We start from the raw sequence: 27,645 nt of genomic DNA, 5'->3' as shown, positions 1-27,645 counted from the left end.
AAACCTCCCCCCCCCCTTTGTATGTCCCCAATCGAATAGGGTGGAGTCCCAAATAATCATAGAAACATTTCTCGTACCCAAATAACGACCCATGTCAAATTTGGTTCCATTTACTTGATTAGTTCTCGAATTTTGCCGAAAAATGTATGGTCCCTTTTTTCTATCTCCACACTGGAAAGAGGTAGGACTGTAGGAGCCTCAGACCATAATTGAAACACCATGTATATCCCGCATGTGATCATCCCGAGTCGGTGGGTGGTGATAGAGAAACAATCTTGAAATTGTTACGGATCGATAAGCAGCGGCTAGACCAGCCAAGGCAAGATACTCTAAGAGTACGGAACCTCAGGGCCGGCTGACTACTGGGTAAACAAGGACTTTACGGATAAAATACAACAAATCGGAAATTTCATGTTTCTATGTTTTTTTTATTGATGTTTTTATGTGGCGTGTTGACTGTGTGTACAAAACAATGTTCTGTCTGTAATGTGGCGTGTAACAGAGCTCACTAACCGTGGGTTTGCTGCAGTTGCTGTTGCGCACGACGTCGTTCCGGAAATCCAGTTCCGGAAGCAGGAGGGCCGTCGATGTATTGGCGTATCGATGGGGTCCTGAAAATGTCGGCGCCAGTGGGCGTTGCTGGACTCAGTTGTTGTAGGCGTCTTCCTTCGTTGGTGTTTGATCGGCCTGCCCACGAGAGTGCCCCGTATCCGGACAGGCCGAGAAGTGAAGTCTTCCTTAATAATTAGGGATCCGCAGAACCTGAGGACGTAGATACTGATCCTTTACGTTTTAGGCGCGAGACCACAAAGAGTCTGCGGGCCGACCCGTGCCGAAGACACACCGGTATTCGGGTGAATTCCGTGGACGTTCACAAACACGCCTGGTACAGAAGAGAGCTCGAAATACGGAAGCAAGCTCCTTTTCGTTTTTTTTTAATTCATTTTCCAAACATTCTTCCTTTCCTCATCTGTTAGTTGACAGCAACCAGCAGTAAAATGTAGCCTACTGTGGTGCTATCTTGTTGTGAGACTGGACAGGGAACATGAATTTTCTAGAGCTAAACCAACAAAACTACAAAATTAAAACAAAAATCAAACGATTTGTAACCAACTGGTTACACAATAGTGGGAAAGATTACATGCGGGATATACATGGTGTTTCGATAGAAGGTCCAACAGTGGAACGGTGGAGCTCGATTGCTCGTGTTAGCCGATTTCATCACGTTCACCGTGGTGAACTGAAGCGGAAATTTCAGGTTCAAGTCTTGCCGGTGAACCGTTGTTTTTTTCGAAAAATTCATGATATTTACGGCTTATGTTCTTTCGTTCTTTGATACCTCATGTTTCTCTAAATCTTTTCATCACCTACGAAAATGCGGTTCAGTAGTTTCCGAGTCCATAGGGAAAACAGACAGACAGAAATTCATTTTTATGTATAAAGATTCCCTTCCTATCTTCTTTTTTCTTCTAAAAAAGTGCTGAGCTAATGAAACGATTATAAAAAAACAAAGCGAGTTTGACTCCTGAAAACTTAATTGTTTAATCCGTTTCAAATGAAGAATAATTAAAAAAAAAAGCCCACTGAGAGAATTTATGAAAAACCGTTAGAAGAACGCTAATTGGCTTCGTTGCATAATCACAAGTTTATAAGTTTTTGAAATTTTAATTTAGCACATTTAAAACTGTTATAATCGACTTGAGAAGATCGAAAAGCAAACGCATAACCACCAATTGTAGCCCCCAAGACTGAAATTTAAAAAATATAGATTTTGCAGAGCAAATACTTAAACTTTAAAACAATGAAAATATCTAATAACAAACCACGTATCTAAATTTTAGTAAACAGAATTCTTTACCAATTAAATTTGCCTTTTTTTATTCACAAAATATTTATAGGGAAGATAAGGGCATAATGGCCACCTTAAGGAAAACGCTTATTTAACCATAGGAACAGCTATAAGATGTGAATTACATCATTGTTTCGTATTCAGACACTTAAATAGTCTATTGCCTAATTAGATGAAACTTGAAAAAGTAGATAAAAACGTTTAAAAATGCATTTTAAATTTATTTGCCGAAAGCAGAAAAACCAGTCACTGTAGGGGCAGTATAGGCACCATTAATCGGGGCACGATGAGCGTTTTCTGCCGGGGAATCTAGCAGCGAATTCGACTCGATGAAGTCAACTGAATAATAGAGCTACAGCTAAACTTGTTTCATCTGACGATTTGGCCTATTGGTAAGGTGTCGGAGAGGTAATCAGCAGACTCGAGTTTGATTCCTGGTCAAGGTGATTTTTTTTTCATTTATCATTCATGATCGATGCATTTTGCACTAAACGGTGAGGCGTAGATTCATCAAACAAAGCTATAACAAAATAATCTAGGTCTGTTTGTAGAATTCAAAGAATTAACACATGCTCATACATTATGTTTTTGGTGTTTTGTTTGACGGAAGATGCTACTAGCCGTATAATGTAACAATCAAAAAAATCAATCATGAATGGTATGTGAAAAAAACCTCTCGAACAGGAATCTAACTCGAGTCTACTGATTGCCTCTCCGACACCTTACCATTAGGCCAAATCAACAGATGAAACAAGTCAAGCTGTAGCTCTATTATTCAGCTGACTTCATCGAGTTGGATTCGCTGTTAGATTATACGGCAGAAAACGCTCATCGTGCCCTGATTAAAAGTGCTCTGTTCACCCCAGGTCAACAAATTTAAATAAAAACGCGTTTTAAAATTGATTAAAGTGAAAAATCAAAAATTTTGTGATGGTGAAAATTGAGAAACAATGTGTAAATTATGTTGCAGTGCATACATTTCAGATCAAGATGATTTAAAGGTCACGAAAGCTTATTTGGTGGTGCTTAAAAATTATAATATTTTCGTCACTTGAGAACCTAGCTGGTTATTATTTAATATTGAAAAGGATATTTCTGTTTTGGTGAAAAATTAATACTATAGGTAGTACGAAACAAATCCTCATCAAAATTTGTTTAAGAAAATACGTACTTTTGTAGAAAAAAGGAGTGCTTATTATGCCCTGGGTGCTCGTCATGCCCTCATCTTCCCTATTTACCGTTAATTCGGTGAAATAGCATAAAACGTTATATTTCTTGATAAAATAAAATTCAAACTATTATTTATGACAATTAAAGACGAATTGAATTCTGTTTCTTTCACGGGTCTTAAAATTTAACATAGGCTCTAACAACTTGATTCCGACAATTTAGTGAAATAGAATAACTTTTGATGTTTAATCATGAAAAATTGCCGAATTCCACTTTTTTATCGATTAAATTAAAGATCAACAAATCAAATCCAAAGGAAGAAGTTCCATTGGATTGTTAGCAGCATTCTTCTTTTTCATTCCAAATCTCTATGATCAAGTTTGTGACGCCTTTTAACACAGATTCTATTTGAAAGACTTTGTTGTCATTTTTTAGGACAAAACATTTTAAAGATTTTCAGGCATTGCTATCCAATATTTTTGCTTTAAGTTGTTTCGTAATTTGTTAAACGTGAATTTAAAAATGATCCCACCGCCCTTCTGAGCCTTTCCAACGACCCCCAAATTTCATTACAACGCCCCCAAGGGGGCGATAGGAACCGCTTTGAAAACCACTGATTTAGATGATTCATCCCTAGGTTTACTTATTTTGCATATATCTACGTAGGTTCATTTAAGATACCCTACAAGATTTAACTCATTACTAGCCATTTAAAAATAATGTTCCCTTAAAAAAATCGGCCCACGCTCGCCTTAATATCTGATTAAAAATTCCTGCTGTTTTGTTTCACGGCCAAGTGATTGATGAACGGTTCCTAGAATGAAGAGCGCAGATTTCATCGAGCTCTGCCATCCCCGTATGGCAAATTTTAAGGCAATGCTGCTTTCGGAACGGGAATTTAAAACTTTCTCTAAACAAGACCCCCCAATGGGGCATACAGGAATAAAGTGAATCATTACCCAATGGTATTTATGTGACACAACAGCCCGATCAAATATGTAGCTAAGTAGGGAACCAAAATTGGATGTGCGCAAATGGGGGGCTAAACCGAACGAATGAATTATTCCCGTACTTCACCTGACTCGACCGCCATTCACAAACTTTATTACGGAACTTGAACCGGCAATGCCCTAGAAGCTGTTGTGGATACCTACTTAAGTGTTATGGTTATACCGTTTCATTAGCCTTTGGTTCGGCTCGTATGTGCAAATAGCAGTGGGTAATTGTTATAATCGATGCTGCGATTATCCGTTTGGCGCTCTACGATATCGAGGAATCTTTCTCCATTTTATCAATGTGGAAAGTTTTATTCGAAAATATCATTGTTGTGGTGATCTTTGAAACGGAAGTCTCTCACATACGTCTAAGGGCAGATCTTGAAAACCAAAGAAGCGTGATCTATTTAACGCAGAATGATATGGCGTGGCTTTAACTTGAAGCCATTTGAAGTGTCCTCACTTTAATGAAAGCTCGTCGATGTCCATAAGTAACGTTAAGTGTTCCTACTACTCAAGTTTGCGCAAAGAATTTGCGAGTCGCACAAGCGACGAACCTCATTTCCCATTTCTCTCGCTGACCATTTTGGCGCACCGATTTCGTATTTCTGTACCTAAACCTGGATTGGTACTTACTTTGTTTCGCGGCCCGGTGAAATGAGTTATTATCGTTGGTTGGACGTACACACAACACAGAACTTGAGCAGCCAGCCAAATGGGGAATGGGGGTAAAACATAAAAAAAACAGGTTGCCAAAAGTGGCACACACTCCAGAAGAAACTGGTCTTGCTGCTCGCTCCAACAACAACGTGTTTGTCGTCTGTCGTAGGTTCCGTTTTTCTTGTATCTCCTGGTGCCTCGCGATGTTTGTTTGTTTATTCATTTTTTCCGCTCTGCTCTACCACCACGAGTTGTAGGTGGATGACCGCAAATCTGCTCGCGATTCCGGCCCAATCCGCCAGAAGCGCCAGGTAAAGGAAGACAAAAAAAAGGGCGTGTGTGATTCACATTAGGTGACATATTTATGCGGAACAGGACTCAGCGAAGCAATCTTTTGAAAGTAAAATTTCTTTTTTTGCTGCCTTTCTAGATTCAGGGGGAACAACTTTCGTTAATCCGAAGAACGTTCGCTTTTATTTCCGAAATGGCTTGGTTTGGCGGGTGGAATTTCGAGACTTTTTGATAGCTACGAGTGGTGCCTTCAACGGGAGATATTATATGATCGAATATGTAGAAATTACACTCCACAAACATTACGTGAAAATGTTAAAAATGGAAAGCAGTTGAAAGGTGAACGCTCTTGCCTTTTAATTACTCCGGCTGGCGAGACGCGGATTATTATGCTACGAGTGATTTGTAGCGCGTGTTTAAGTGACCGCTGCTATCGAATGGTTTTCCGAAAACGACGCTGAAAACTTTGCATCAATACGGCATTTAACGGTTGTAATTGATTTGTTTGATTGGTGGAACTGTGGATAACTCATCGTAGTCGAGTGGAAATCTCCGGAATGTAGCTTCGTTAATTGTTTTCAGTTTTAACGGAGGAATGTTTTGGTCTTAATGGCCGGAAAATCATGATTGTCGATTTACTGAAAGGCAACAGTTTTCGAAAATTTCTGTTCACTGATAGGAAATTTCAATTCGAGACCTTATCGAGTTATTTATTCATATTTTCATATGTTTTTAAAAATTGGCCTTGGTGTTTTTTCACAATCATTAGAGTTTGTTCGATTGGTGTTATTAAAAAGTTAAACTATCGATCTACGAATCATTATTCAATTTTTGAGATATTGATTTGTAATTTAACGAATGTTCAAAATTAAGAAGCTGTTTAATTTTTCTTTTCCAGAATCACCCTTCCTCCTAAGCAGGAAAAAGCCATAACAAAATATATGAAAATTCTTGAAATTCTGTAAAAATCTACAATATTTCTTAGTCAAGGATGAAATTTTCAATTGATGGGATGATCAGTTTTTAGAAGACACTTCTTATAGGAAAGTAAGATTTGCACTGGCACCTTTAAACAGTTGATTAAATAATTATTTACGCACCTTTTCTCCGAATTTTAAACGAAAAATATATTCGAAACTTCAGAACTGTCACGCGTGGTTTTTGAAAAAGTTTAGAGCACTGGCATTCTTCTGATCCTAAGCACTATTAACGGTTGTGATCTCTGAATTTCGGTTCCACTAATTCCAAATATAATTCAGCTAGTGCATAGATAGTAATAAAATATGGATAAATGAAATTTGTTTAAGAAAGAGGAGTAGGCGTTGTCTGAATGGCATCGCACGTGTTTTTTTTTCGGGTATGTGAAAATTTTACTAAATTGAATGTTTAAAAAGTGATTTTATGATGAAAAATGTTCCACGAGTAGCCGGTTGTCAAGTGAAACACTAAATCAGGGGAAGTGATCTGAACGGGCTTATTGTGGGAGGATTGGTTCATCCAATTTACTTTGAGCAAGTGGTTTGTTTCTTTTTTTTTGCGCAACTGAAGTGTAATCTCACAAGCTTCTCCGGGAAATGGGAGGTTGTGAGTTTCGAAAATGGTCCTTAGTATTAGAAATCTGTGTTTTTGGTGTGAAAATGTGTTGGGGTCGCAGTGACCCCGTGTTGTGATCGGATCGGAAAGTAAATTTCTTCAGACAGGATAACAAACGAACGGAAGACTGATATACAATGGATTGTGGATTCAAGTCAGCCGAAGTATCTTGCAAATTTGGAATCAGGAGTCAGTTACTTTTTTAAAAATGAAAAAAAAATGGAAACACTAGAGAAATTTCCTGTTTTTGTTTGTAATGTTTTGTATGTACTTCTAATACTTTCAAGAGTTTAGATGGTTGGAAGCGATATTGAAATCTATGACAAAAAAATTAAGTAAATATTTGATGTTTTCTTTCCCAAAATATTCACGAATTTTATGAAAGCTACCTAAGTGTAGTAAAATGCAACAATTAGCAAAGTTTAACTCACTTGAAATTTGATAAAAATTTGGTTCATAAAAGTAGTGCTGTTTTGAAAGCTCAACATTGTTGCCAATATATATTTGAGAATGAAAACACTTATTTTCTAGAATATATAATTAGCCATATCTCGTTACTGGAATTTCCCATAGAAGTTAAATATACCCACATTTTTTGTGAAGGACTTGGCAATTGGCAGAAAACTTGCCTTTTGAGCGAACATGGTTGTACCAAATAGATTTATCAATGGATTTCCGCCAACTGCATGGCGGATCAAAAGTATCGACTATAAAGGGTGATACGGTCAAAATTTGGTCAAGGGAAAACGCGTGTAAATCGGTGAAATCGTTTATTTAAAAAATCAAATTAAATTTCTTTTTCAAGTTTAATTAGTATAAAATTCAGGAAAAATATTCAGTTAGGCTTCCGCTTTTCCAAATCCGAATTGCCGGGCCTTACGCTTAACCCCTGCCATCAGATTTTGTACAGCCACCTTGTCCATCTTCTTCGCCGCAGAAAGCCAGTTTGTCTTGAACTGCAGCTCGCCCTTAGCAGCCCGCATAGCAAAAAACTATATCTCAAACAGTCAATACGATACATTTACGGCTCTAGAAATAGTGATTGTATTTGTAAACGTAGCTCTTATTTTGAACTTTTCGTCGACAACGTAAGGAACGATAAATAATCGTATATGTTAGAAGGTGAAGGTATTTGAAAAGGTTAATGAATGGTATTACGATTTACTTCAAATTTATCAATTATCGTTAAATTGTTCTCGAACCATAACGCGTAGCGTCCGTGTCTTCTGCCAAACTTACGTCAAAATTACCGGATCAGAGGTGCCAGATGCAACGTTTAGAAAAACTCAGCACTTATTTATGAAAATAACTTCTATTGTCTGTTGTATTGAAAGTTGGATTCCGTTCAATGTTTGGCAGTCGCAGTTATATGTTCAAAGTATAACAAAAGCGGTGAGTGTGTCGCTAAATGATAAAATTAGCACTGATCTGCCTAAAGAGACTAAAATTCTAGACTCTATAGTTTAAAGTAATGAAGTGTGCAGTACAGCTGAGCAAACACGCTGCGCTCCAGCTCATTTCGACAAAAAAAAGCGCCCCTGCAGTGTATATAAAACTAATCAAAATTAATTAAGGATTGACTTAAATTAATTTAAGATTATTAAGTTGGTAACAAGCAGCGCAATAGTTGATGATTTTGTAATGTTAGGTAAAATTCAAAGTTTTTCTTAAGGATGCCTATATACATAATATTTTGAAATTCTATTCTTGATTATACTCACGCAGTCTACAATGAGCATTAAGTTGAGTTTAACATATCGCATTCATTAACCAAATTGTCTTTTGTTCATTAATCATACTACATTTACAAATTTATTGTTCAATCCTTTCACCGACTAAAGTAAAACATCGGTTTCGCTCGTTTCATGTATTATTTTATTCATCGTTAAGCAATAAAATGATAAAATTAAAAATTTCTGGATCTGTGTACGCTCAGCGTACTACGCTGCTTATCGACTTTTGAGAAATATCATTTCTACTTTCGTTTTTATTAGTTTTCAATAATCAGTGATTTAAATTCTATGTCCTCGAAATTTGTCTGAGAGAAGAAAAAAACCGCATTGCTCTGAGCTCTATATCTTTATTTTCTATCTAGCTATAAATCTTCTTTAATTTCATAATGGTTCAATTTTTGAAAAATCTGTCTAGTCGCATCACTGCCAAGTGCTGTCAACTGACCGAGAAAAAGAATAAAACAAAAAACAAATTTTCGTGTTCCCCAAGTCCAACTCCCGCATACCAGCAGCAACAAGTTCTCACCGATTGTGGTCCGACGGACGGACATATTATCAGGACACACCGGAAGAAGAGCACTAGCGATGTTCGTAACAGGTAAATTCGATTAACATTAGATTAATATTCGAATCAAATAAACGAAGGTTTTCTTTTTTTCAGAAACAGGAGCTGGTGGAGCAAGGTCACGCTGGAAGGAGCAATCTCCCGAACTCTTTTGGATACAGCAGTGAGTAGCGGCTAAGCCAGCGTCCCGCCCTTTTTTCCGGAATAATACCTTCTGGTGGAGGAACTTTTGTTATAGACATCATAGGATTGAATAAAATGAAGATATATAAAATTAAAAAATGAGTGTTTTCACAAATAAAGGAAACTTGCTCTTGTGTGTGCGTGCTGCATTCCCTTACGGTTCAGGGTACGCATTACGTTGGAAGAACGTAATATCGGATCGTATTATAACTATTACTGTAAATGTTCATATACAAGAGAACTAAAAAAAACTGTAACGAAAACAGTTCGATGCAAAAAATACGTTATTCTTTAGTGGTTTTGGTACGTAATCGCAACTGTTCTCAGAACAGTGTCTCCATATAGAAGTTTTAACAGTTTTAAACAGTAACATAACTTAACGCCAAGATAAGTGCAATGTTTTTTATGGTTTCAGATATCATTTTCTAAACGTTTTTTTACCCTGTTTCTAATCGTTTTAACAGGTACTGTTCTGTTAAAATATTTTCGTATTCGGGAGTTTTTTTAGTCTTCTTTAGGTTCCGCTTGACAATAGCCCAGTATTTCTTAATTGGGCGGAGCTCTGGCGTGTTGGGAGGGTTCTTGTCCTTGGGAACCACCTGCACGTTGTTGGCGGCGTACCACTCCATGGTCTTTTTACCGTAATGGCAAGATGCCAAATCCGGCCAAAACAGTACGGAACAACCGTGTTTCTTCAGGAAAGGCAGCAGACGTTTATTCAAATATTCTTTCACGTAAATTTCTTGGTCAACAGTCCCGAAAGCCATGAAAATGCTGCTTTTCAAGCCACAGGTACAGATGGCTTGCCAAACCAGATATTTCTTCGCGAACTTTGACAGTTGCATGTGCTTGAAAATATCTGCTACCTTTCCCCTTCCTTTTGCTATAAAACTCCTGTCCCGGAAGCTGCTTGTAGTCGGCTTTGACGTAGGTTTCGTCATCCATTCCCACGCAGTCAAACTTCGTCAGCATCGTCGTGTACAGCCTCCGGGATCGCGCTTTGGCCGTCGTATTTTGTTTATCATCGCGATTTGGAGTCACTACCTTCTTGTAAGTCGATAGTCGATAGATTTTTTGGTTCGATGCACGGTTGTAGACGATACACCCAGCTTATTTGCGGCATCTCGGAGAGAGAGGTTAGGGTTTCGCTTGAAACTACCGGCAACTCTCTTTGTCGTCTCAACGGCTTCAGGTTGATATTTGGGATCAAACGACGGATCCATCTTTCTCTTTCTGAGCTGTCCCAAAGCAGCTGCCAGTTGGCCATGGAGATATCCCACAGGGACTGAACCTTCTACTATTGGCATTGATTATGCTTCACAATGATCTTTGATCGAAAAGTAAATAAGTTATATACCATATAACCAGGTTGTAAAAGCAACATTCCCATTATTTGTTATATCACATTAACAATACGATACTAAGAATTTTGGTTAAAATTTAAAGCCAGTTATGCCGCAAACACTCTACAAAGCACGAAAAAGTAGTGTATTTGACCTGCTTTGGTAAGTTCTTTTGTTTCCATGTTGTTAGAAGTGCGCGCTACCTCCATACGTGAGTGCAGTTGTTCGACCATTGTTTGTTCTCGTCGCAAAAAAAGAGATTTATTGTCATTATTTCTTTCATAGCTCTTCAAGGTGTTAATGGCCCACTTTGGTGTCTTCAGATGAAAGTTGCATCATGAATCGAGCTATACAATAGTATTTTTTTGCAAAATATTCGGTGGTGCAGACGGTACTTTAAGACGCCATTTAAAGTTTATTTACAACTTTTCATGTTGAAGGTAATTATTTAATTTTTTTTAACTATTTTATTTGGAAAGCTGATAAAATTTCAATGCATTTTGATGTGCTATTTTATAATTTCCGTAGCAAAATAACAGAGTTTTGTAGCTTTGAAAAATGGTTATTTTTTATTTACAAAAAAATTTAACCGAAGTTAACTCAAAAAATAAAAATGTTAGAAATCTGAAAAAATACATGTGTTTTTAAGTCGCAAAAATGAACCAAATTTTCAATTTTGGGGAAAATCTGAAGACCCCCGGCGCAAACCCGTCAGGTAATAAAAAAAAATCACCATATGTACAGTGTCGGACAATAGAATAGGACCACAGCTCAATCAAGTCAGAGTAATTTTAAATCCGAAATTGAAGAATTTTTTTATATTACTAAACAGCCGTTTTTGATCATCTACCAAATTTGCTCATTTTAACTCATCCATTCATTCATTGTTTGACTGATAGTATTCTTTTTTTCGCTCGTTAGTCCTGCTCTATTTTATCCAGAATTTGACTTTTTCCTTAAGTTTTACATTCAAGGTATTTTGCTAGGATTCATCTTTTGAAAGCAACAATATTTTCTTCAATCGAAAATTTTAACATCGCTAGAACGTGCTCAAAAAACGCTTTAGTTTGTTATGGTGATGCTAAGATAATCGTGCCAGATTGCCCGGTATTACCCGCACTTGCCCGGATATTTGACACAAAATTAAGAAAAAAGCCAGGCGATTTTGAACAGAGTTATTCACCTTATTTGAGTCCGATTTCTTAATGGAGTTTTTTTTTGTAACTTTAGAATCTTTGAATTCCCAATCAGCAGCAGTCTTCTCACCAGTTTGATCAACTTTGGCATTGAAAATTTTTCACCCAAACGCACTGATTAATTGGAAAGTTCACAAACTTTTCAAGAAAAACTAAACACGTGCCTTTTATTTGAGTCAGCGCCTGCTTCTCCAAACATTGAAATTAAAGGGTCAAAACCATCACAAGTATTGTTCCAACAACAAAACGAAAGCCTACTTATCCCTTATAGGCTTAAAATTGTTGCAGAAGCATCTCAGCAACTTTATTAGTAAGAAGGTATTATTGGTATTATCTTGACTTGCTTTATGCTTGCATTTGCATTTTAAAAATTGGTGCCACCGCCATGTTCACGATAAGTTCACGATTAAAAGTTGTTGAAATCAGAAATCCAAATTCCATCGATAAATTCCGCAGCATAATTTCTTCAACTGAAATTGTCTGTGAGATGAAATGACGGTATTCGAACTGTTTCTTATGGGTATGGAAAAAAAAACGTGACTCACCGTTTGGGTTTATTAGTTGGTACTTATGCTGGGCTAAGTGGCCCCATCTGGGAGATGGTGATCCGAGTTCAGATGAACCGATGTAGGTCACTTCGCCATCAGCTGGCGGGCTTTTCCCTTACCTACTTCGACAGTAGTAAAAAAAGCATTTCTTCATGAGATTTGTATATCTTCTGATGAGGCAAGTTAATCTGAGAAGAAAGCCCAATTAGTTCCGACACTTGTAGGACCCTAGAGGCCAACTGTAGTAACAATGGATAGGTACCTAAGCATGTGGATTGACCTGTTGCAGCATTTACGGTTTGTTTACGATCGTACGAGGTATGAATGTACACCACTTCGTGGGCAGCCAAGCGGCGTCATTCATGCGAGCGCACACGAGAGGTGTGAATAACCAGCCACTCATCAGGCATAACCGGGCTTGATAAATGGGTCAGAAACGATTTAGCATCTTGACTGGAGATGCTGCCTTCTAAATGCCGGACCCAATCAAGTGGAACGAGAAAGCTCTTAGTACTGTTATATATATTTAATCAGTGATCGATCTTGAATCGATGGCAAAACAAATTGCCTTCTTTTTGCACAGTCACATTTACTATTTTTCACAAAATCCTTTAAATGAGAGCCATTTTCTTATAAATCGAAAACAATTGAACATCATACGAATGCAACAGTAGGCATGGAATTTTCCGACAAACGCGCTTTATTTAAATTCGTAGATGTTAAAGTGAGGAATTTAGCTAGTGAAGAATAGAAACAATTTCCAGAATTTATCAAGTTGACCAAAGGCATCTGAAAAAGATACCTTACACAGAATATGTGAACTTTGGATTTGACTTATTTATTTATTCTGATCACGATAAATTCAACCAAAAATATCTCTCAAATATGTTTTACCGTTTCTCCTTTTTTCAGCAATGAACCGCGGCGTGATTTTGCTTTTGAGCTGCTTGCTGGTAGGTCCAAGTTTGGGTCGCCCAAATGTGGAACCGATCTACCAGCGCAACCCCCTAGAGGTGACGGAAGAACTGATCTCGACTACTAATGCGATACCGACGGAAAAGGAACAACCGGCAAGTGGGACGAATGTCCCATCCTCATCATCATCGTCGGTTCCGGTGCCGGTGACGCAAGTGACGACTCCAGCTCCATCCGCTGAAGGTCTTAAATCACAGGATCACAATAGCAGGTACATAAAACCACTCGAAGAGACAAATTCGCCTTCTTTCAGTGAAAATATTATAGAAAACTTTATCATTAAGAGCTTGGCAAACTTTAGACAGGGAAACGACAATAGTTTTGATTTTTTTTCTTCCCTCGCTGAAGAGCCAAATACTTTGCGGTCAGTATCTTCGGTACCGGAGCTGATGGCCAGTGCCAAGTGGGACACAACATTGGGGGGCGACGTTTTGAGCCAACAATATCCGTATGTAAATGTGCGAAAGAAACCGATCATACACAAAATTATAACCAAGTGGTCGGACAAAACTCAGGATGCATTCAATGTGGATTTGGGCGAACAGAGTGGTATTTTTAGACCGAGTTTAGGAGATGGATTGGGGTCGTCCACCTTTTATACATTACCTACAGCCACTCCTATTCCGGTGATTATAGTTTCTACTAAGCCGGTTTACAGTGAGAATTTTGGTGGTCAGCAGCCAATTTTGAGTGACAATTATCCTCCCGTTGAGCCAGTGAAGGATGCCTACGAGATTGATGATCCTGTCGAGGAAACTTACGGGACGAATGAGCTAGATAAAGATCCTTACGAAATGGACGAACCACTTTATGACGATGGTTATCAGCAGGAGCCAGAGCCCCCAAAATTAGTGGTTCATAAGAAAGATAAAACCCAAGTTAAAAAGCCAGAGAAACAGAACGATCCAGATCGTCCGGATGCTGTCTATTGGAGTGAAGTTGACAATTTAGAGCCATCCGGATGGAATCCACAGGCAGATCAGTACGAGGAAGATCAACCTCAGGACCCGTACTCGGATCCGAGTGGGGCCCTGAAGGACGTTCCTATTGATGATTCTGATCCACTTTGTTCGGTAAGAGTAACAGTGAACGGAAAAGAGGCCTGTAATGACGTTGTGGTAACGATCAATCGAATCGATGCAGATACAATTACCAAAAACAGTGCCGTTCCTCCTCCGGTGGTTCCTCCAGTGGTACCACCAGTGTTGCCAGTTTCAGCAGCAGATGCACCCATTGTCGCCAACGATGGTGTACTCTTTGCAGCTCCAGCTGAACCTTTGTCCATACCGCCTATAATTCCGCCTGTTGCTCCCGGTCCAATTGCTTCGTTCTTCACTTCCCCATTGGGGAATCTGATGAACAATATAGCAGGTCCGGCGGGGCAATCGAAACCAGGTGGCGCATCCAACAAGCACAAGCCACTCAGTAGTCACAGTGCTGATGGGCTCAGTGCTATGTTACCGGATGCTGCCAATGCCATGATCGGCATGATGGCAGCTTTTACGGCGATGACTCCGTTGAAGATCATTTTCATTGGACTGGCAGCAATCCCGGTGCTTGCGTTGGCCTTCGGTAGTTTAGGTCTTGGGATGTACGCTTATTCTAAGTATGTTCCCACTATCAAGAACTACAGTACGCTCGTTGTTAAAAAACAACCGGTGGTGGTCAAGCGGCCCGTAGTTGTCCATCGATATCGGAGGCCAGTCAAGCGGCCACCGGTGACGACCTACCACCAGAATCATCAGAACAATCCCGGTTGGTTCGATTTCAGTAACATGTGGTCCAACCTTGGGTTCCACGAGGATTATCGAAGTCTGGCGAAGGGTAAGCCAAGTCACAGTAACCTTAATCCATACCGAGCTCACAAGAAAACTCAGCAAAGTCGGTAGAATTGTTCGAGGGGGATTTAGTTCAAAGAGTTCCTCGTTAAAATGAAAAACAAGTAATCGAAGGCCAGTTTTTTTTGTTTAATTTAATGGTACATATTTTAACGTGTTTTTAACGCATGTCGAAAATATTTAAGTATGAGTTTTTTTCATATTTAAAAGACACAATATGATGGGTGAATTTTAGAATAATTTTAAATCAAATAAAAGCTGAAAGACATTAATGGAAGCATCAGAAATAAATTCTGACAAAAACATAAAAAAAATCATAATTTGCTTGAACCAACCTCTAAATACATGGACCATAAATTAAGTAGATACTTATCGCTAATATAAATTACACGCTTCGTTCGCGTTTCGGAAGTGCTTTGATGAGCTGGACCGTTTCCGGACAGTAAAAGCTTAACCATGTTTATAATACCAATACGATGCGCTCAGTGCGCTGTTATTGATCAGGAACATTATCTACAAAGCAGTACATATGTTGCTTGTGTTTAGGAATTTTCTTATAATCAAGTTTCACTATAATAAACACTTATTGATCCGACAGTTATCAATATTTGAATTGCGGAGTCAGAAAATCAGTTTTTTGTTAAAATTTCGGGATTAAATTATATTTTCCAACACTATTCCAGAAAATTCCCAAGACTTGAATCATAAATTTCAGACAAACTGACGTCAGCAGGCGCAGCAAATTGAACTTGGCTCCTGACCTGGGCTCAAATGTCATCCGAGATGTCCCCAAATTTACAAATTTTGGACCACTCCGATAGCTTCCGGACTTGATTTAGTACAGATATAAAACTACACATGTGAGCACAAATGAAGTTAAAATTTCCCACATCTTGTATTGGCAGCTACACGAGATACAACTAATAATCAAAACCGACTCGAGATGCCCAAAAGAAAATCTACAGTCAATGCACATATATGTCAACTGTCTTTTTTTCAAGAACTCATTGGGAGCTGAAAACTAAAGTAAAACTGTTAGAGATGGGAATTGGAAGGGTGAATATAGGAAATCCTACATGGCACGTATAATATATAAATGTTAACTTATCAGACAATGATTGTGACAATTCCATCTCTATCGAAGGACACTTGTCCTGTTTTTGTTTCTTTTAGTAACGGGTCTTAAATAAAAAATGAGAATTTCTTCAGTCACATATAAAAAAATTGTTATTTTTTTTCATCGATTTCAGTATTTTTTATTAATAACATTATGTATTTTCTACAAAAAAATGTCAGTGAATGTTGAGTAAGGGCCGTGGTCTGATGTTCGACGCAACTTTGTCGCGATGCTCTCACAAGAACGTTGTACGGCACTTACGGCCATTTTCCGGATACAATTCCGGATTCTTGTAGTCAGTTACTTCGTGTCATTGGCCCTCCAATTGTTTTTAGACACTAGGGCACTGAGTGAGGCACTGGGGCAAGTTTGTTGGGTTACGATCTTTCGGCACGAACGGTATCTTTTTCTCCTCAAGGTACGCCAGCGTCTTCTTGGCGTAATGGGAAGACGACTTGTGATTTAACCGTCTCAATCTGCTCCTCCGTGTACTCCGGCGACCTCGTCTTTTTCCTGCAGACGATTCCTTCCATCTTGAGGGTACGATGGATCAATACGTGGGAGCAGCCATATTTCCGACCGGCGTCACGCAGGCTGGTTGCGTCCTTGTTGTCAAACAGCTTCTTTAACGATGTCTTCCTCTGCTTCGATATTATCGTCACCGGATGACCACTTCCGACCTTCCGCTCTACGTTCAGGGAACCCAGGATACGATATACCGTACTGACAGTTACATTTTCTTCCTTAAAATGTGCCACCGTGAACTTTTTTCCTTGCTGAAAATGCGTTTCGTAGAACCGTACAATGCGTTCGCGGAGCACGTGCTGTTTCGACGCCATCTTTGCTTTGACTAAATTCAAACTAGCAAAACCAAATACGCCTGTTTCTAGGGAGCCCAAAGAGCAATTTTCTTGGAGAAAGAAAGTTTTACGCCCTTTATTTGAGTTACTGAAAGGTATTGAAAACATTCTCATTTTTTATTTAACACCCGTTAGATTTTAAAGAAAACACGCAGGCCAACAGAACATGAAATCCCTCAGCGGCGGTAATTGTTTTTTGCTTCCACCAACATGCTTTTTGCTTTTTTACAAACAATCTTTAAACAATTGATTTTAAAAGTTTCGGTTTTGGTTTTAAGGCCTGCTTATTATCACAAAATTCCATCACAAAATCACTTCAAAACTGCCATTATTTCAAAATGCACTTTTGGTAAACTGAACTGTTGCTCGAAGTTTTCGTATTTCAGGATAAATGTTAACATGACATTATCTTACCAAATACCATTGCCAGCCGGAAGTGTAGTGAGGACGTCTCATAGAATTGATCCTCCGGAAAAATTTCATCTCCATTTTTCTATTTGACAAAACTGAAAAAAAACCAAATGTAGTATGTAGAGAGTAGAGAAGAATATTGCGTCGACTGATTAAACTTCAATTTTTTTCCATCTTATGACAAACACTTTTTGAACGAATTTTGAATGCAGTTTGCAGAGAACTTGAAAATGTTTTCCAGAACATAAACAAATTTTCACGTTGTGTCTCGTGAAAATTTGTTTATGTTCTGGAAAACATTTTCAAGTTCTCTGCAAACTGCATTCAAAATTCAACGCGACCGTCGTCAACAAGTCAAAGCATGCTTTTCTGTTGCTTCATAAATATTGACAACTTCTTTAGAGCAAGTTCACTAGTGTTGGAAAAAAGTGGTAGAAATTTTGACATTTTGAAAATTCTACCATGCAAAAATGTTTTCAAGATCTTTGTGCGTTGTATTTTTTACAGCACTGTTTCTATTTCAGCCGTTTGTGATAGAAATATTGCTATTTTTGCATCACAGCATGCGAAACTACAACACGTGTTGTTAAAAAACTTGAAGGCCACAGATCTTGAAAATGTTTTTGCATGGAGAAATTTTCAAAATATGCTAAAAGTGACAAAATTTCTACCATTTTTTCCCAAAACCAGTGAACTTGCTCTTAGAAATGATAAAGGAAAAAGTTTCTAATTTGATCATTTTCAGTCTTGTGAGCCCAGATAAATTAAAAAATTATATATTATTTTGATCACCATGCGGAACAAAAATTCCATGGAGTTAACATTGTGATTTGAAACCATTTCCGTTATGGGCAAATTTTCGTAAGCAGAAAATTAACCCCAAAAACAGCCCATGTCACCCAAATTCGGATGGATAATGACTTCCGTGTGATTTATGGATAAGCCCATTGAAGAGGCCGGCAGCTGCTGACCGTTTAATGACCGCAAAGTATTCCATTCCAAAAAGTCGGCTAATTGTTCAAGAGGAAGCACAGCAAAAAAAACAGCCACGAGCAATGAGAAGAAAAACTTTCGCCAAACTATTTTTACATACCTTCAAGTGCCAATCAAGATGAGCTTAACGCATAGAAAACCCCCAAAACGAGACAATTATGATGAACAGACCCACAAGTCTTTAAGTAGCAAAACGACAAGACCAGGCAGAAGCACTCACTCCAATGATAATTTAGGCGTGCAAGATGATTAGAAAAATCCAAACTAACAAAAAAAAATGCAGACGGAAACGATGGAAGTGAACTGAAGAAAAAATAATTATAAGAAGTAAAATGACATACTCAGGAACTGATGATGACCCCGGTAGATTTTCTCCGGTAGCAGTAGTAATTGTAGTAGAAAGTAGACATATTTATTTTAGCGTACCATCGAAAATGCGGAATGAATGAATGAATAACCTCTTGTTCTTTTCCAACGCCTACTTAGTGTAGCTCAGCTGCAGTGCTATCTTTTAATAATCATTAGTCCCATCAAATGCATGCGCTTTATTAACTCTTCATCTGTAAAATTTGTTGTTTTATCGTAGTAAGATCGTAAGTTCATTGTTTGAATAGAAGAAAACTGCACAGGAAAGAAAGATATTCCGTATCAAATCTGGACCAATCATCATAACTTCCTTTTACTTTATATAAATGCTCTCTCTCATTTTCTAGCTCTCTCACACTCTTAGCTGAGATACAGAATGGTCGTGCATAAAAGAATTAAGCCAACATAGACAATAGAGATCAGATATGGAGTTATTTATTAATGCACAAGAAGCGCGAAAATTTCCCTCTACTTGACTTGATCGTGCCGCGCATGGTCGGAGATGAAAATTGCAGCCTAAAGATCGGGTTCCACTGCATAAAAAGTAAACCCAACCGGGATCTACAGAAAAAGATATGGTGGGAATTAACACTATTTACCCATTGTTCGGGTGAAGACTTTTTAATTAGTTGGGTAGGTCTAGATCTTGCCGACAGCCAGCCGCCCGACTAACTGACTGACTTATTGCGCGGTTATTGACCGAAAGCGGGGTAAACTTTTACAATAATAATTTTAATCATTATGGAAAATGGGATGAACACTGCTCAAGGGTATACTTTGAAAGCGGTGGTAAAATAGAAAGTTAGATGATCTATGAAATATTGTTCAAACAGAATCTGTCTGCTCCCTATTGTCATGTTTATTCATCCAATCAAGTAGGCCTTACACTTTCATCGAACATTTATACTCGCACACGCATGAACAAAACCACACACACAATCATCTAAAATGATATATATTAATAAAAAAACAAAAACAAAACACACAACATAGGAGGCCATTCATATGAAGTAACTCTAAAGATTTCACTACATGTAGAACCTATAGTTAAGACAATGGTTACTAAGATCGCTTAGAATCTTCCTACTCTCTTATTATCGATAAATTAAGCTGTATTAGAATAAAATAACAAAATAGCTGTAGCATGTAAAGTATTTTAACAAAGAAATAAATCAATCTGCTTCCAACTACTAACTGTCCATCGAAGGGGCTGTTATTTCCTGTCTCAATCGCGAGAGTCTTAGATACCTACTTAGAAATAAACATTTTCAAACCCATTTAACATTTCCATTCTTTCCACAGGTACCGTTGTAGTTTGCATGTTCGCTTCCCTCTCCTGCGCAGTATGTGTCGTGCTGCTGTTCTATCAAATTCCCTTTTTACCAAATGTTTCCCTTCTCTATTTATTTGCATGATCCTGGTGATTCTGCCTATCATTCTATCCATCGAAGGAAGACCTAATGCTACAGAAACCTACTGACAATGTCTTTGAGGATTTTTTACAACCTTTTTGAAGCTTCACTGTGAACCATGAGAAACCGTAAAAGTTCGAAATTTTCAACATTGGATTAAAGTGCCAACCGAAATGACCAAAATAACCATCCAAAATAGACTAATTTGAAAATAATTACTGAATTTACCAAAATGACTAACTTTGCAAAAAATGACCAAAACGAACGAAATAATACAAGTGAACCGATGATGAAAAAAGATAAAATAAAAATGTCAAACTTGACAAAAATGATAAAATAGGCAAAAATAATAAAAATGTCAAAAATGACAAAAATGACAGAAAATATAAAAATAACAAAAATAACAAAAATGCCAAAAATAACAAAAATGACAAAAATGACAAAAATGACAAAAATGACAAAAATGACAAAAATGACAAAAATGACAAAAATGACAAAAATGACAAAAATGACAAAAATGACAAAAATGACAAAAATGACAAAAATGACAAAAATGACAAAAATGACAAAAATGACAAAAATGACAAAAATGACAAAAATGACAAAAATGACAAAAATGACAAAAATGACAAAAATGACAAAAATGACAAAAATGACAAAAATGACAAAAATGACAAAAATGACAAAAATGACAAAAATGACAAAAATGACAAAAATGACAAAAATGACAAAAATGACAAAAATGACAAAAATGACGAAAATGACAAAAATGACAAAAATGGCAAAAATGACAAAAATGACAAAAATGACAAAAATGACAAAAATGACAAAAATGACAAAAATGACAAAAATGACAAAAATGACAAAAATGACAAAAATGACAAAAATGACAAAAATGACAAAAATAACAAAAATGACAAAAATGACAAAAATGACAAAAATGACAAAAATGACAAAAATGACAAAAATGACAAAAATGACAAAAATGACAAAAATGACAAAAATGACAAAAATGACAAAAATGACAAAAATGACAAAAATGACAAAAATGACAAAAATGACAAAAATGACAAAAATGACAAAAATGACAAAAATGACAAAAATGACAAAAATGACAAAAAATGACAAAAAATGACAAAAAAATGGCAAAAAGACAGAAATGACAAAAATGACAAAAATGACAGAAATGACAAAAATGACAAAAATTATAAAGATGACGAAAATTACGAAAATTAAGAAAATGACAAAAACGGAAAAAACGGCAAAAATGACCAAAATGTCAAAAATGACAAAATTGGCAAAAATGACAAAAATTATGAAAATGACAAAAATGATAAATAATATGAAAATGACAAAAATGACAAAATTGGCAAAAATGACAAAAATGACAAAAATGACAAAAATGACAAAAATGACAAAAATGACAAAAATGACAAAAATGACAAAAATGACAAAAATGACAAAAATGACAAAAATGACAAAAATGACAAAAATGACAAAAATGACAAAAATGACAAAAATGACAAAAATGACAAAAATGACAAAAATGACAGGAATGGAAACAACGGAAACAATGGAAAAAAATGACAAAAACGTCAAAAATGACAAGAAAAAAACAAAAATTACAATACAACTTAATCTACATCAAAGAAAAAAAAATGACAAAAAGCAATAATTTTCAAAACACTTCGTTTGAATGGTACTTAAAAAACTTTTAAAGCCGTTGTTCTCATGGTTCGCTTGCCTTATTGTTTAAGAAAAACTAAAAATTATCGTATTTAACTGTGTATTTAATTGCAGCCCACTGTTCAAGCGACCGGATAATGTCCTGAAGACTAAAATCGGTACCTCTGGATATGTGGTATCGACGAGTACCAAGATTTTGACCAGTGCAGGACTGCATCGGGGAATTGGACACGGAAATGAGGGCAAAGCCAACGAACGGCCCACAGCGTTCGAGGAAAACCTGACACATACGGGCGTAGCCGAGCCCATTTCCGAGGAAGAGCTGCACAAGGAGCTAAACAAAGCCACGGAACGGGTTCAGGTTCGTGTACCGCATACGACCACACCAACGGAAGGTCTATCGACATGGGTCCTGTTGAGTGGAAGCAACATGATGACTTCGACCGAACCGAAAAAAGAATTGGAAACGACCACCAAGCGTGCTTTCACGACTACCACCACGAGACGTCCTGCAACGACCCAGGCTCGTAAACCAATTACAACTGCACGGAAACGTGCTACAACCCGGCCGACACCAGTCGTTTCCGATGAAAAGAAGGAGAAGATCAACAAACTGATGACTCGTATCAAGGTTGCTCCCTCTCAGGATGCTAGTAAACCGAAGCCCGAGGAACAAAAGGTTGATCTTTTCCCCAAGAAAGCAAAGAAGCCGTTCCCTCTGACAACTGTTGCGACAACAACAACGACTAGCACGACCACCACTACGGAGGTTCCTTCCACTGACGTGGAGCAATCGACCGTGAACTCGGAAGAACTGACACCCGAAGACGGAGCGATTGAAACTTCCACCTTCCTGATCATGGAGCCTAAAGACGCCATGTTTGATCTGCCACAAGATCGGTCTCCCTCGAAAGCACCAAAGAAGAAGCCGACGCGTAAACCAGTTGCAGGAGCTGCAGGTGCTACTAAGAAGAAGACTGCCATCAAGAAGAAGAAGGAAGACAAGGATAGTGGATTGATCAAGCCGAACGAAAAGAAACCACCGGCAAAGAACAAGCCAGGAACAGGTTCTCAAATCATGAACTACCTGTCGCGAGAAGTGATGCCAACCGTTGGAATGGGATTGGTTGGGTTGGTTATAACGGCTGGATTGGCCTCTTACTTCCTAGGAACCCCACTGACGGCGGCCCTCAGACGATCGGATGAAACGAACAGGAAGGACGACATATACTACTCAAACTTTGAGGACTACGCTGGCCCCGATGGTCAAAACGAGGAAGAAGTGTTCGGTAAACTGATTGCAGGAATGCCCGATCGATCGTACTATCGTAACAACATCCGTCGACGAATTAGCCAACCGGTTCGCACAGGTCATCAGTATTACCACGCTCAAAGTTACTCGGCTAACAAATATCCCCAGATCAACTACAGGAATCGACCAGTGTACGGAGGAAACCCTGAGATGTACACCGCAGTCAACAGAAACGTCCAAGCGAAGTCGCATAACGAGTTCTTCTACAATACGCCACCAAGTTTCTTCCCCAAGTCAAGCTCTACATCCTATGTAACTCCGGAAAGTACTGTTTTTACAACTTCAACCACGACTGCTACTCCACTGACCAGTGCTGAACCGAATGATTCCGCCAGTATGATGATGGAAGATATATCGGAAAACGAACATGAACTTCTGCCGAATCCAGCAGCTTACACTGCCGAACACAGTCCAGAACATCACGCACAGTACGTTGTTGGGGTATACCCGGATAGTTCGGTTATTGGAGGCGGATACCCGGACAACTCGATGCTCGATATCATCACTTCGGCACCGGTGCCTGAGCATGGTCCTCGTCGTCGGAAACGTGAGATCATTAGTGTTGTTAGTGAGGAAAATGATTCGGCCAACGAAATCGACCACGATGACTATTTGAAGTACGACATCTCCGAGACCTCTGCTTCGCCAACCACCGTTGGTCCAGATTCGAATGAGAGTTCAACTTCGGATTCCGAAAAAAATGATTCCAATCCAACCACAACAACAACAACAACCACCGAACGTCCAGTGAGTTGGTCCGAGCTGGTGCGTAATACTGTCGAACTGAAGCTGGTCATGGGTATTGATCTGCTGCAGCGAGTGACCTCGCAGTTCCAGAAATATCTGCACGGTGTCCAAACCCGTGTAGAGGACCATTTTAACCGTACTGTTGTCCACCAATGAGTTTCTGTTCCAGTGTTTTAATTTTTTTTTTGGTTTATCTTTTTTGAGGGATCACTTCGTTCCAGATATGACTTTCAGGATTCAATTCTCGCTAAATTCCGTTGAAGGTAAATGAACAAAAGACAAAAAACCAACATTTTACCCACCGTAGGTCCAAATTCATATCTCAGCAAAACGATTGTTTCGGATAAAAAAAAATCTTCGACAACTTTCTCTCTAATCCTAAATGAGAATTTTCTCCTGATCTCGTATCGTTTGCGGAGTTCGATCCTGATCCAGCAGCTGAGTATTTATTAGCAAATACCTACACATAATCTTACGCACCTTAATTAATAAACAAAAATCAAACTGTTTGATACTCTTGTGGGTCTAAGTCTCTAAGCGTCGCTGTAGTTGGTTCGAAAAAAAAAACAACCACAACAGCAGTGAGTGTGATTATGCATTTTCCCCTTCAGCTCGATGCACCCTTCCCTTTGAAGAATTACTTCTACACACCCACCACGAAAATAAATAAAGTTTTTGCACCTTGTTTTAGGGAAATGAACGAAAAAGAAAAAAAAAACGGGATCAAGTCTCTCGCTCGTGCGGTGCGTGCTGAGCAGTGACGCCAAGCGAGAGGGACTATTTGGTGTTTTTGCTTTGGATATGTGACAAAGAAGAAATAAAACAAATAAAAAACAAAATTCATATTGGCTTTTATTAAAACTTTATTTTAAGTATAAATAAACAATCAGATCACGGGTAGGGATATTCTATTCGTTTTAAACTTAAGTCTAGTTAAAATCGATAAATAAATAAATTAAACAGGACGGAGTAAATAAAACATTCAGTCTGAAACTACACTCTGCAATAGGCATCAAAGTCGAAGGTTTGATCAAGCGCTGCAACTGAAATGGTTTGAAATAATCATGATCCCTATCATTTTATAATTATCCTTTTATAAAAAAATGGACTAATTCAATCAAACAAGGTTTTTGATAGTTTTTTATCTTGAAAATTCTACACCATTGGTGCTTTGGATACAATTTCCCAAGTTTTAACGATTTTTTAAGCAGGCTAAGTGAAATACCTGAATATATTGGCACTTTTTAGAAAGTTTAAGCTTTCAAAATGTAATCACTTCAAATTTTGTATTTATATCAGGAAATCTGGAATAGTGCTTTCATTAATTCATTTTTAAGGGCTTAGCGGCCACCTTAAGGAAGACGCTCACTAAGTCTTAGAAAACAGCTATTATATGTGAGTTTCATCATTGTTTCGTGATTAGACACACAACGCTTATCTCTTAACTGGCTGAAACATGAAAAAGTGGATAAAAACGTTCAAAAATCCTTTTTAAATCCTTATGCCGAAAGGTGAAAATCAGTCACAGTAGGGGAATAATGAGAACCTTCCTTGGGGCAGTATATGCACTATTATTAGATGATGTTTTCCGCGATATTTGAATCAACATCGAAACAAAGAATCTGTTTTTTTAAATATTGACATGTTACAGCAGTTGACAGCAGTTTCTGAAGCCCTCCAGAGAGGAGTGGATCGACGAAGATTGAGTCTTATCGAAAAAAAATCATTCATATTTCAATTTTTGGACGAAAATGCTGCTCAGCAAATATGTTTCTGTTTTGTGCATTCAGAAGTTGAACTGTTTTCGCATCAGAAAGAATGTAATCTGTTGTTCATAGCATAAATTTAGGGGTAAAAAATTTAAATATTTTCCATTGCAGTTAATAAGGATTTTACCGGAAGTTGAGGGTATTTTGCGTCAGATTTGTTGTTATGTGTTGTCCCACAATTAGGTTATTATTTACTTTCTTAACAATTGAAATTAGGAAATTTAATTTTTTTGTCTCTAAAAGCTTGAGATGCTTATCGCTTACTAAACAAAAAAGAGTTGTGGGCGAAATATAATACAAAGCTATAGCTGCATTTTAAACAAAAAAGGCACATTTTCGGTGATGAACATAATCAATTGTGTTTGGGTTATTGATTTTCAAATTTAAAATGATCTAAATTTTTTTTTGTGTCTATCATGGCAGTTTGATCATTTAACTGTAATATTAGTTAAAGGAGTTGTTGAATGATAAGTAGTTGGAAAATGAATTTTATGAAGTTCGTAAAAAACTGTAATAATGTAATGGGATAAGGTTTGTGAGGTTTGTGTAGCTGAACAGCTCTCCCGAAGTAACGGAAAAGGTGTTTTTAATGCTTTTCGGGAATCATGCGCCAGGATTGATGGTGTGGTCAATTTCCCATGCAATTTTAAAATCGCAGATTTGATTTTTTTTTTAAGTATTCAAAGAAAAAGTTTCAAATATTTATTTAGTACCATATACAGTGAAAGCTATGAATAGTCATCAGACATACAGAATAACAGACAAAAAAGAAACTAAAAGTTGGATGTTTGTAATGAATATAATAATGGAAGAATTAGCAATTGTGCAGGGTGAGTACTTCATGTTAATTGAAATATTGATAGCACGGTTAATATATTTGAATACTGTGGTCTTCGTTAACGCGTTTTTTTTAAACGGATTTTTTCGGAATAAACGCAAACATTTCATTTTGCATAATTTTTTTGGTTGTTGTTTTTTTATATCATTATAGCTGTTAATGCCCTATGATCCAGATACAAACTTTGTGGAGTTTCAACCATACTTCAAGTCTTTTTTAAATATTAACACTATGCATCAAAATTTTCAATAGAAATAAGAAGCAATAAGAAACAAGAATTTTTAAGAGTCCCTTCATAGTTAATTTTCGTCACCATTAAACTTAACATATACAAGCCTTTTAATGAACTGAAAGCTTTCAATAGGAACTAATAGGAGTTAGGAAAATAATTTTTAAGGTTCACCGTAACACTAGTCAAAAGTGTCTCCCAATCAATTCCTTCAACCCCTCTCCCAACCAAAATTGTTTTGCTAGGATGCAGAGGTAACCTCGGCCCTAAAGCACAAAATAGATCTTTCATCCTTTTCTCTTTCTTCCAATCTATCTATTGACTACTAGGACGTGGCCGGCGCCGTTATTGACGTTAAAAGAGAGAGCATCAGTTTTGTGCAATGTGAATGAGCTGCTAATCCCAAGCACCATTAATTTGACCTCTGATCAAAATTGATGGCCTCGGTCAATCACGGAGTAGCAACCATTGGCAATGTGGAACTTTTTCTACTGAGCCACGCCAGCGATCGTGAAGTGATTGTTATCATAATATGTTTTTGGAACAAGCAATGCATACATTTTCTACAACCATGCACTTCGGGTTTTACGATTTAAGGTGGATGTGAGTAGTTAATCAAGCTAAGCTAAGCTAAGCTAATTGAAATAAGGAAATTTTATTTTCTATTGAATACTATGAATTCTTATACATATGAATTATAATAAGGTGGAAGTTGTTCATCGCCGGACAGGACATCCTGGAAAATGAAAAACTTGCGTTCTTCGTTATTTTTTCAACGTTGTTTCTGTTATATATTGAATGCATTCCAGATACAACTACGGCCAGGCCAACCTTATGATGAAACCACAAAAGATACAGCATCAAGGGGAGGAATGAAATCTGGAGTTCCTTGCCAAACGCTTCATATGGTTGTTAAAAAGATAAAAGGAAGAACGAATCTCACCAGAAACTACCAAAGCTTGACGC

The 27,645-nt window shown here is 37.6% G+C and overlaps 1 protein-coding gene across 1 annotated transcript in view; it reads left to right on the top strand.

Moving 5' to 3' along the window:
- Window positions 1-24,670, top strand: part of LOC129748801 (uncharacterized) — a 34,393-nt gene extending 9,723 nt beyond the window's left edge. Inside the window, exons 2-3 of the mRNA XM_055743554.1 lie at window positions 13,039-13,312; window positions 21,899-24,670. Coding sequence (XP_055599529.1) covers window positions 13,041-13,312; window positions 21,899-23,999 — 2,373 coding nt within the window. The 5' untranslated portion in view covers window positions 13,039-13,040 and the 3' untranslated portion in view covers window positions 24,000-24,670. The remainder of the gene's footprint in view (window positions 1-13,038; window positions 13,313-21,898) is intronic.
- The last annotated feature ends 2,975 nt before the right edge of the window (window positions 24,671-27,645 follow it).

Source organism: Uranotaenia lowii, chromosome 2 (genome assembly GCF_029784155.1).
Source record: "Uranotaenia lowii strain MFRU-FL chromosome 2, ASM2978415v1, whole genome shotgun sequence".
NCBI lineage: Eukaryota > Metazoa > Arthropoda > Insecta > Diptera > Culicidae > Uranotaenia > Uranotaenia lowii.
This window is presented reverse-complemented; position numbering and strand designations above follow the sequence as displayed.